Genomic DNA, 12403 nt, shown 5'->3' with positions numbered 1-12403 from the left:
CACTTAATGGTACAGCATCAATATAAACATAGCACACATACAGAACAACTCTTCTTTGATTGCAAGGAATGCTAATTGTAGACTAACGATAAAACAGGTGAACCTCTCAACACAAATTAAACAGAAGCTTAGAAGTGAGCCTAGTAACATCTATAACTCCTTATCGATACTATGGTTTCATGTTTTGTTACACTATTGGTGAAATATTGTACATTCCAAATGTGTTTGAGAGATAGGCCTACTTGGATGAAGGAAACATGGAAAAATGTCCAAAAACATGATCAAAAAGCACATTTTAAGTGCACCAAATAGTCGACTTATCCTTGGTGCTCTCTGAATGCACTTTACCTCAAACAACATGGCATTGTTGAGTAAAGTAGACATACAGTGTTTACAATATACGTCTAAAAAGTAATGTGCACTTTGTCACAGGTGGGCCCTTCAACTGAAAAACTACAGTTGGAAGCACAGCTGACAGAAACACACTTCAGAGGCAATGTTTGAAAGAATGTTACAAAGTCACTCCATCTTTCACTGGTGTCACTGAAGCCGGCCCACTGTGACCTGTGGCCTGACACAGAGCATAGCAGATGGTGCTGAAGTGTTGAAACGCAGTCCCGTGTGTGGAAACCAGCCCCTCGATAATAAGCTTCACTAAAAAAAAAAAAAAGTCGTGGGCAGCTTGGCAAGAGGCAGAGGTCGAGAACATGCAGTATAAAAGGTCTAAAGTAACAGATAAAAATCAACACACTTTTGGGCTGGATGGGAATGCAAGCAGGGGAGAAGTCATTGTGGTGTCGAGTGCCATTGTCGATTCCCGCTGTTCTGGGCAGATTTCAGTTCTGCGCAGCGAGCAAACCACACGCATAACTGAGAGTATTCAGTTCACGGAAGAGGAACTAGGAGGGTCCGGCCGCAGAGCCATCCGCACTGCAACACAGCGCAGGGAACTGGCAATGGGGGAAGTCGATCATAACCACAAAATATGAAGCATGGGCAGGATGGATGGTGGGTTACTTTGACACATTATGGCGAGTCGGGTGGCGAGGCCGTTCGTCAAATTCAATAGTTGCAGGAAACGCGCAGCACTAATTATTTTTGAGTTTACGATTATGACTTCATGATTTGTTTGGCAGTGGGGGGGTTACCACAAGTGAAGGGTTCTCATGTGTCAAGCGGGCTACAATACTGGGAACTAAAAAAAAAAAAAACAGGAAATAAAGATTAAGATGCATATTATTGCACACAAACTCTCAATCCTGATCCCCTAAAACTCACTGATCCTTTGCCAGTTACTGATCAATAAGACAATAATTTTGCCTAATGCTAGAGTAGAGCTGGAAGACATTAGATATATTTTTGGGATCACCTCCATGACATTATTCAGACAACGTTATTGCAATGTGCTAAAACGCCCTTGTAAATGTACTTTATGTTTTTAAGTATTGGCATAAAACATGGATACAATTGATAGGATTGTAAAATTAAACCAAATACAGTATTTTCCGGACTATAATTTGCACCGGAGTACAAGTCACACCAGCCAAAAAATGCATAATAGAGAAGAAAAAAAACATATATAAGTCGCACTGGAGTATGAAAATAACAAAATGAGTCACTCCGGAGTATAAGTATAAAGTATATAAGTATAAATGTAAGTTGCACCCCGGAAAAAACTATGAAAAAAGGTGCAACTTATAGTCCGGAAAATACGGTAAGTGCAGAAATATCACAACAGAAGATGACACCGCAGGTTTTGTTTTTACTTTGCAGCCTTTTTCATTCTTACTACCAACAATACACTCGAAAAGCAAAATTAAAATATCTCCGAAAGAACAACTGCGATACTGTTCAATACATCTCCAACATCTATGCCACAAAAAAGTTCCAAACCGATTCTTCAAGTGCAAGTACATACAACAAAGTAATAAAAGTAAATGCAGCAGCACGTTCCCTTTAACAACATCCTCATATATTCGGTCAGTGATTAAAAGCTCCTGATGAACAAAACCACAAACTTGAACATTCACAAATCCCCAGTTTTAACATATGGACACAGTTAAACGAGAGACTGTTAAAGAAGAAGAAACCCAAGAGGCTGCAGTTGTTTACTGTAAAACATTTTATACCCGTCTTCAGTAGCTTGGATGGCTTCGAGGCACATTCTCAGGGCGAAAACACGAGCCGAACACGTAGTGAGCTGTCAAACACTGACGCAACAGGTATACGCTCTGTACAGAGGTGGTGCCCGGAAATGAATCAGGGCAAAGTCATCCTGAAAGGTCTCGCACCCCCTTTTGAAAGAGGCGCACGTTTAGCTGGAACTCTATTTCCTGCCACTTAGTTGATAACTCTGATGACCATGTTCTCATTCAACAAAATGCTTTTTAATTGGGATTTCACAATATCAAATGTGTGTTACTATTGGATTATTGTGAGAAGAAATGTCCCAATATAACAACTATTCCCGTTTATTGTCACGATACAAAGCAAAAGTTGAATCTTTTATTTTTCTTTATCCACTTGCATTACTGTTCCAATTGTATGTGATCTGTTTTAGGAAATCCAACTTTCTCAATTGCAATGTAAAGTTACTGTGATACTTTACAAAAAAACGCATATTTAAGTGTATTTTTGTGAAGAACCTGAAATGGCTTAATTTTGCTTGTTAACTAGTCCAGATTTGAATAGATTAGATAATAGTTTTTAGTTATTACAATCATAGTATGTCCTGAAAAATCACAACTATTGATAAACTGAATATAATTTACTTCACAAATCTGCTTTTGTAATACAGTGCATTAAAGTAAAGATGATTTCCTGAACTAGAGGAAATTAAAGTCAGGTAAACGGCCTTTAATGGTCAATTTAGTACGAATCGAACTGGTTACAGACGCTTTATTGGCTCGGTTTGATATGATAAAAGACAGAATGGTAATGTGTACTTTTTTTTAGACAAGGCTTAGTTGTTTTTTCCATCAAATCTGTATTTTTAAAATCTGATTAATAGTCTGCTTGTGTGTTTTTGACTGTTAGGCCATCCACAAAAATGTAGGTATAACTTGCACCACAAACAATGGTTAATTAATGTGGCGAGTTAGAATAAGCAAAGTCAATGTTTACTTTGAAGAGAACTTCCTCAAAGTGAAAGGAAGTAGTGTGTGATTAAAAACACCGTCAGCCTTATCAGATACTCAGGCGTGTGCTGGGTTCACTGCGAGGAAAATCTTTGATTCTACAACTAGCAAAGGGCAATATATATGGAGTAAACAACAGATACACAGCAACACCAAAAACATGATTATATGTTTGAGTTTTAACACCCAACAAAGCACTCATTCAACTAAAAACAGGGATGAAAGAAGAGTCATCATGTGACCACTTCAAAGCTCAAATTGGCTGGGCTTTGACCTCCAGGGTAAAATAAAAAAAATAAAAAAATACTTACTACTTACTGTCTTTCTTCTTTTTTGGTGTTTTATGGCAGTTGGTATCCAAGTTTTACATTATCGCCATCCACTGTAGTTGTATGTCTTCTTCGTCTTCTATACTGTCTCATTTTAAAATCACAAACCTTTAAAAGGTCTAAAGAATAAGGTCTGAAGAATAAAGAATAAAGTCTAAAGAATAAAGAATAAAGTCTAAAGAATAAAGTCTGGTGGTAATGTGACACTTGGATACCAGCTGCAATAAAACACCAAAGAAGAAGAAGAACCTTTCCTTATGCAAATTAAAACATTACATAAAACATAAACAAACTATATCTACAACAGGTGGGCTCTGCGAGTGCTTAAATAATCCAGCGCAGTACAAGAAAGTTAGGAAGAAAACTGTCTGCTGTAGAGAGAACGACCCCCCTGAAAGCAGAAAACGTTTGAAAAAGAACTAAGGGGGTCTTTTCTGATTGGCCCACATGTGCTGCCATTATAGCAGATTGATTATCCATGCATGCCCTGGGGGAGAAGACACAATAGAGTAAAGAATGAAGGAGGAGGTGGTACCGAGCCCCCCAATTGCACTCACCAGCGGGACAATGGGAAAGCACTCCACACAAACAAAACCTTACTAAGTTTTAAATGATTTCTTAACAAACTTTCTGCAACTCTCTTGTCATCAAAAGCATCTGGTTAGTCAAAACAACACCATCTGCCACTCCATCACTTAAAATGTGTTTTCTTGTTGCTTCCCCTGAATCTTAAATGCCCCAAGGTGAAAAAATACTTGAACAAAAAGCATTTACCTACAAGTGCACACAACTCACCCACGCAATCCCAGCTCTGTGCTGTGTCTGTCTCCTGCTCCCTCAATCAGAGATTCAGCTGAGGAAACTCCTGGCTGCCTGCTCCAGCCTTAGCCCTGCCCACTCCGGAGTCACATGACCACCGTCCCCAGTGGCTGAGACGGCCTGTGAACAGCCACACCCCTCATTCACAGAAAGTCAGAGGGGAACTTTGAGCAAATGTTTTTCAAACCACGTGTTGAGCCAATAGAGGTTACAATACACACACACTATTGTAGATTGTGGAGAGTCTTCGATGTGTGAGTGTGAGTGTGTTTCCTGCAGACCTCCATGTCTTTCTCGTGCACACAAACGCACACACGAACGTTAACTTTCCCCTAAACCACATCTGACTCATGACTCACACCATGACTAAAAGGGACCTTAGAACCGTTGGACGTGCTCGGTGGGGGACAAGCTGGACAGTGCACAACAGTAACTGAACTAGTCAGTTGTAAATGTGTGTTCATCACGGACAAGCAGACGGGAAGAGATAAGAATGTATAGAATTTTGAAATAGTCAGAGTGGGTCACTCCATCACAGGTGGGTTTTTTTCTTCTAAGTTGGCCAGAATACCGTTTGCATGAAATAGCTCATTAGATTAGACATAAACATCTGCCACAATGATGGTTCTATTAAAATGCATTGAGGCTTATCTTATCAAAGCTATGCATACAAAATAATGCCTAGAAGTGCATTAGCAGTGAGGCTTTCTCCTGTGACAAACTGGTTACAGATGTACACATTCACCGGCACGGGAGTATTTTCTTCTTCCTGGATCTGGAACATACATGCAGTTATTTACATATAAGTCTTTACATGTACTCAATAACACAAAGACAATACTTCTGTTTTCAGTTTTAAATAAATCTAGGCAGTAGTAGCAGCAGTGAAGACAGAAACAACCTTAAAGTTACACTGTGTCGGCATAGATGTCATTACTTTGCCTAGAATGCGTTAAACGTCTCAGATAAACAGGGAGATTACATGTTTTTCAAATTTTTTTCAAGCGATAAAAACTCCAAAAATGAAATAAACGTTTACGTGAAATGCCATAGTGTGGAACATTCCAGGCGAAGCAGTAACAACTCCAACGTGAAAAGCAGGTTACATTAGACACTAGAAAACCAAACACTAAAAACACTTTACAATATACTACTTCCTGTGTTGCAGACAGCACAGGGCTGCACATTTTAGAAGCACAGACCCAACAGTTTTGAGGCAAATTGACAGTTTTACATGAAGTTTGTACATTTCTTTACCGTTGACAGCAGTGGAAAAGGAGAGTGATTAATTAGTTCCTTTGTTGACGCGGCTTGATAGTTATGTTCCAGCAGTGAACAGGCCAAAAACCCTCGGAGCAGTTTTCAGAACATTCAGCACAAATGTTTCCTTCCTGTCAAAGCAGACGCTAGTTCACACTCTGACACACACACTCTATTGTACAGGCTTTGGTCAGTAAACCGCTAACTAATATAAGTATTCATGAAAACTACAACAGGACACTTCATATTTAGATGTTGAAGATGGGTTTTGTTTACATTCACATTCACAAAATATGAAAGTTATTGGACTGTGAAAATGCTGTTGTCATCCTAACTGGAAGTGCGAGCTATTTTTACTGCTCAAAAAGTGTTTCCATTTTTGATTCTTGGCAGAAAGTCACACAGTTTCCTGTTACTCCTGATTTATCGAGAGAAGTTTATTTTATGTAGCACATAGAAAACAATAAAACAATCTTGTCAGCAGAAAGCTTTTTGAAAGGCTTGTGTCCTTTGTGGGAACCCAAAGATCAAAAAGGAAAGTTTGCTTTTAAGATGGTTCTAATGGGTTTTCTGTGGCTTTAAAGAAATGATTCACGGGCAAATACATGCAATAATGAAGCGACATGACTTCGAGTGGTCACCAGTGAAACACGAGAGTCATAAACAATCGTGGTAGCATTCTTTTCCACATCATGAAAAGAATGAAACACAAAACTAATTGGAAAGATGTCCAATAACATTACCATTGATCCACAAAAATATAAAAACTATCACTTTACTGATTTGATGTGGCTGGACATTGGATACTGGACATATAATTCATTGATGCAGTGATGTAAAATCATTGGACAATTAAGTTATTCTGTCTGAATAATAAGCAGTTGCTTCGAGGGGCGACAGTGAAAAACAGATAAAACAAAATCTCGTGGTAATAAAAGAAAAATCTGGGTCGCATTGCTAAATATCAACTAAAACCTTTGACTTTTTGAAGAGTCCTGAGCTGTGAACCTTAAAAGTCACAAAAAACAACCACTTTAAGGTGCAATCCTGACAGCCACACGATGTTATTTACATTTTCTCTCTCTAATTTGAGCGTGTTTGGCGTGCCACGGCGTCTACTCAACAACAAAACAGTGCGCTGTCAATCCGAACAGGTCGAGAAACACTGCCCTAAACCCCCCCAAAAAATGCACAGATTTTGTCAAAACACCGCTGTGCCACTTCAAATGCACCGCTCTGGTTCCATCTGGTTTGCTCAACTATCACCATAAAACACTTGTGACACTGACATACCAGCAGGTTTTCTCTATCTGCTGTAATAAACCAGACGGGGTGAAGAGGTAACTGATAAATAACGGCCAATGAGCTCCTTATTACGCTGCAGGCCTCATTACGGAGCCCTGCGATTGGCCCAAAAGGTCGAGACTAAGCACTCGCTGACTTAATTTAAAGAGTCATCTCTGTGAGTCGGAGGGGTTAGTCGGTGACACAGATTATGCACTGGAGGAGAGAGGGGCCAATGAGCAGCAGAGAGGAAGAGGGGTCCGCTGGGGGGAGAGGGGGGGCAGAAGAAGGGGAACATCTGGCTTGGCTCGGGTATCTAGTGCATGAGATAGCTGGGGCTCTCGGAGACTTCCTGTTATGTTTTGTGTTGCTGTGGTTGCTGCGCTCCCCCGTGCTTCAAATGGAGGCAGCATATGTGGTGCGGCGAGGGTGTTTATCTCAACACGTTTGCTGTTAAGGGCGCCATGAATTTCAAGATTATAAATTTACCAAACAGGCAAAAACACAGATAGATGTATACCATGGGACATAACCGTGGTGGGAGTAGTGCTATATACAATTCAAATGCCTTTCCTGTGACATTAAAACGAGGCTTGAAGTGCACGCAACAGGTTAGACATGATTATATTGCAGATTTTACTCAAATGTTGCATATTTTTCCACAGTTTGACCATTTTGCTGAAGTTTATAGTTTTACTTCCTGGTTGGACATGAGCAGCAGACTGTTACCTAGCAACCATACTGTAAACAAGCACCAAAATGCATGTAAATTACACAATGGATACGATTTGACAAATATTAATACTTGAAAACACTTTTAATTTTGTGAAACGATTGTTTAAACTGTCAGAAAATGGTGTCTGTTTTGCGTCTCTGTGTCGTCAGTGGCACGTCGCCTTTTGATGACATCACAGAGGGATTCTGTTGTAGAACTGCGCACTACTTCCTGTCATTTTCAACTTGTATTTTACAACTTTTTCTTCACAAACAGACACCACCATGAAAAAAAATACCGGTAGTTATTGCAGGGCCTGTTCAAAATATATGAAAAATATAAACCTGTCATATGTACTTTAAGTAAATGTTATCGGATGTAAAGTTTTTCATTTCTACCCTGGCTGTAAAGAGCATGAAATAGATGAATCCTCCAACGCTTTCACTTGTAAAATATAAACGGATATTGTCAAACGCAACGTGACACTGTGTAACCACCAAATGGGGAAGGTAACTAAATCAGCACGTTAATATTACTCTCTAAAAACACAAGCAGTCGTCACTCCAGCTCTCCAAAGAACGCAGCAAAACAGGTCTACTCACAAGAGGGCTGCACGTCAGGGTTACACTCTTCACTGCTCATACAGTCCATTCTTCTATTTTTCCCTTCTCTTTGTGCGTCCAGAATAGTTTTTCCTGGCAGTGTCGTTCAGGCTGTGCGGCTGCTGATGTACTGTAACAAGCAGGAAACCGAGCTAACTCATCGCTCGAGGTTTGATTAATATGTGCGAGTGGAAGAGCTTCCCTGCAGAACCATAAACACCAGCGTCTCTGGAGGGCTGATGTCCAGGGAAACTCTGGCCTCACTATAGCGACAGGAGCAGATCCAAAAGACAAGTCAAGAACAAATAGAAACACATTTTCCACGTTTACTGTGGAAATGAAAACTGCTGTGTGAAATTTGCTGTGGACTATGGGTAATAATGAGTTTGAGAAACATAATTAAAAGTGATTTGGGATTTAATTTTCAGTTTGAATTGGCTTTTTGAAATATTTTTCTATTACATTTATTTTTGTAGCGCCCAAAATCACAACAGCAGTTCGGGCATCGAAAAGTGTCAAATATGTCGAAGGTCATAACCATTTGAGAGAGTACTGAAATATGATATGATAAGAGCTCTAAAAAACAAGGTTAGTGGGTTTTATAAGACTCCATGGACATTATAGTTTTGGGAAATTTTGCTGTTTGCAGAAGAAACAAAATTAAAAATCGCAATAAGCGGCGGTTCAAAGAGCAATTTGGCAGCAATTAATTCAGAAATAAAAAATATTCTAGCAACAGATATTTGTATGTATGTAGTTAATACCTAAGGCATTTAGTAAGTTTTTTTTGGGATTTGGGACTAAATTGTCAGTTTAATCCGCCTTTTTACTGATAAATACACTGTGTACTAGTGGTTTTCTTAATGAATATTCATACTTGTGTGTTCTTCTGTGATCTTGTGGTCTTAATGCACTTAGGGTACAGACACATGCTCAAATCACAGAGATATTTATAGTTTTTGACACCTTTTGCCAGCACCACACCTTTACCCCCTGGTTGGAGTTAGGTGAGAGTGGAGAGACACATAAAACGCCTTCATTTATGAATCCTCCTCCACATGGGGTTCTTCGCAGACAGTATCTCGACCCCCGCTTTCCCCATCGAGGCAGATGGCAGCACTGTGGCCCGGGTGACCATCTGTTTGTCCACGCACCGACGCTGACTGTTATTTCCAGTATGTGCCCCATCAGCGAGCAGCAAGTGAGCATCATTAGTGAAAAATGTAGACCACCGACCTCGACTAACCTTTCCTAGCGAGGCAATGTATAAAATGTCAGCTGGTACTTAGCCCGGACGAGGCACCAAGACAACGAGAACATGTTTAGTGACATGAGAGGAACGGCAGTATCCTACGCCGCCTATACGACAACACGTACTCACTGACAAAACATGATGACACATAAGTAATGATGGTCAACGTTGGGAACCATAAGGAAAAGTCAGTATAAGGGTGAATGCAAAGAGTTTAAAGGGATGTTAAAATGATTTGTTTAATTGATCATCATGAAGGTCACAGTATAATCATAAGAACAACTAACTAACAATGAACTAAAAACTAATAATCGTGACTATTTTAGAAGCAAAATTTAGTCATTTCAATTCAATCTGTGCTCCAAACAGTGCTGTTTATGTAGCTGTTTATATCACAATAGCTTTACTTTTGTATTCAGAAAGTTTGATTTCATAAAGTTGCACATATTGGAACAGGTGTGTATTAGAATGAGAGAAAATGAAGGATTTCACTTGTTTTTCATGTGTCAATAATCATGATGGATCGTTATATTGTGATGTTCTTCTCACAGTAATTGTAACACTGACATTTGATATTGTAGAGTTTAGTAAATTAATAACTTATGACTCAGTCAAGTATTTACACTTTGAACCTCTGTCAAGACAGGGTCAACATAAAAATACATAACGCACCAAATACCCTAAATTATGAAAAACATTGATTAGCCACAATGAGTTTAAAGTCATGTGGTAAAATGAGTCTGATGAACTGTGCCAAGCAGTGGAAATGCATTCTGTCCAAACATGTAAAAGTGAAAGTGTCCGAGGGAGAGGGACAGTGCTGCTGAGAGATTTGGCATGATTTCTCCTAAAGGTCAAAGATGACAGTGCAGTGATGGGAAACTTCTTTAACCCCTGACCTTCCTCCAGATGCTCAATGTAAACTTCAACTTCCGGAACCTTCCTCTGGACGCCACAGAACTGCGTCAGCGTGAGTCTGAGCTTCCTCTACATGAGGCCTCTCAGTATTTACTGTAAAGAGGCTCCTCAAAGACACATTCAGATGAGAGCTGACCAGAGCAGCACTCACAACACTAAAATAACCAGTACGACTGTTAATAATGTAATTAACAGTCGTACTGGTTCTTATTTTTACATTGAATGACACATGTTTGCAGTATCTTATATTTAGCAAACACTGTTTAATTGCCACACACTGCCCTCTGGTGGTTATGTAATGAAGTACATGGAATAATTCGTATTTATTTGGTTCAATCCATAATAATCCTAACATTCCTTTACAACACAAATAGTCAACCAACAAATGATTGTCTAAAATGATTTGGCACATGTTTTGACTAGGGAATTTTTGAAGGAAATTTCCGCTCTATTTTATCCTGTTTTTTTCTATTATGAAATGCATATGTAAAAGTACAAGTATAGAAAAGTGCATAACAAATCATGATATCTTATTTATGCCACAAAAAATAAAATTGAAACTAAATTAATTTTCCATTTCCCTCACAGTGGTGTCAAAAGTTGTGAGGAATCATATATATATATATATATATATATATATATGTATATGTTTTAAAAAACAAATACTTTCTTCACAGAACAGCTACATTTAAACTTCTAAAATCTAAAAGTGCAAGATTTTAATGTAATTCCTTGGTCATCAAAATGAACCACATAATCAAAGACCAACAGTGCCCTCTACTGTTCAGAGAGCTTTTCGCATACAGTGAAACATTATTTATTGATTTTATTTATTATTCAAGTCAGTTAAATATCATGCTCAGTTGACAGTATCCAAATGACCTCACCTCACTCACACTGGACAAACGTTGGATGTGTTTTTGCCTGAGGAAAAGCTGTGGGTGAATTGGTGAGTTCAAAAGAGGCAAAACAATGAAGCCAAACATTTCTCACAACACCAGTTTTCATTGCCTTCTGGCCCAAAGACTGTCACCTCCAGCCATCTCCGACCTCAACTTCCCTCTTCTGTCAACTTTGATTTGATTCAAAAGCACTTGTGTAAAATACTTTGGTCAACAGTGAGTTTTTTATGTGGGTCACAACATCTCTTATTTTAAGAGTTAGCTCTTATTAGTGAACAAACAATCTTCCATTAATTTCCCATGCAAAAAATGTAAACTATGTAATGGTAAGAACTGAAAGCATTCAACACAATACGAAAAATGAAAAAGTATGTAGTACGGCGTTTACTTGCACAGAAAATACACTTCTATCTATAACTAATACTCTTTATGCTTAATTACTTTACTGGTACAACAAGGCGCTTGCAACTTTCACTCGACAAACTACCACTAATAGTTTTGGTCCTGCGATCCACTTTAACATCAGGTAAAACAAAAGAAACATACAAATAGACGCAATGTTTTTCATATTATAGGCCTGCTTTAAGTCAAATGTATTAGGTAATATTATTATTAGTTGTAAATACAAGTGCCTGTGATTAGATGTGAGAGATTCTGTTGTATGTTGTCTGGGCAACTGACAAACAGCAGGTCTGATAAGCTCCACTCAGATATGAGCGTTAATAGCCTTAAAGGGGACATTTATGCAAACTCGACTTTAATGAGCTTTTGACACTGTCATCATTAGTTCAATCAAAGTGGTGTTTTGATTGATTGATGCACGTTTGAGTTCACCGTGTATTGTCCTCCAACTGAGGCTCGAGTGCTCAGAAATGTTCCTCCCCCACATCTCTCTACTTAACTGTGATTACTTGAAAAATTGAGACGCCGAGTGACACATTTAGGGTTCTACATTTTCTTTTTACAGCAGAATGTCACTATAAAGAGGCGGGGCTCATCAGTTCTGCAGTTTTCAACAGGAAGTCAATGGACCTGTTTCCATTCTTAAGGCGATTTAGATCAATTTTGTGGTTTACAATGAATGAAGTGGAAAATTATGATCTACATATATTATACTTAAATACTAAGACTAAAAATCACAATATGCCACCTCACAGGCAATCTATTTAATTATTTTTCTTATTT

At 38.7% G+C, this 12403-nt stretch overlaps 1 protein-coding gene across 5 annotated transcripts in view; it reads right to left on the bottom strand.

The window, feature by feature from the left end:
* The window catches only part of septin9b (septin 9b), a 62311-nt gene that overhangs the window by 16216 nt on the left and 33692 nt on the right, over window positions 1–12403 (bottom strand). Inside the window, exon 1 of one of the 5 annotated variants that reach the window (XM_072462240.1) lies at window positions 8147–8284. The exons of 3 other annotated variants lie outside the window; for them this stretch is intronic. In XM_072462240.1, coding sequence (XP_072318341.1) covers window positions 8147–8195 — 49 coding nt within the window. In that variant the 5' untranslated portion in view covers window positions 8196–8284. Of the gene's footprint in view, window positions 1–4261; window positions 4384–8146; window positions 8285–12403 lie in introns of those variants that run through there. One more of the 5 variants, XM_072462241.1, reaches the window with a different exon arrangement.

Source organism: Eucyclogobius newberryi, unplaced genomic scaffold (assembly GCF_026437365.1).
Source record: "Eucyclogobius newberryi isolate DKJ021-1_F unplaced genomic scaffold, fEucNew1.0.hap1 SCAF_4, whole genome shotgun sequence".
NCBI lineage: Eukaryota > Metazoa > Chordata > Actinopteri > Gobiiformes > Gobiidae > Eucyclogobius > Eucyclogobius newberryi.
This window is presented reverse-complemented; position numbering and strand designations above follow the sequence as displayed.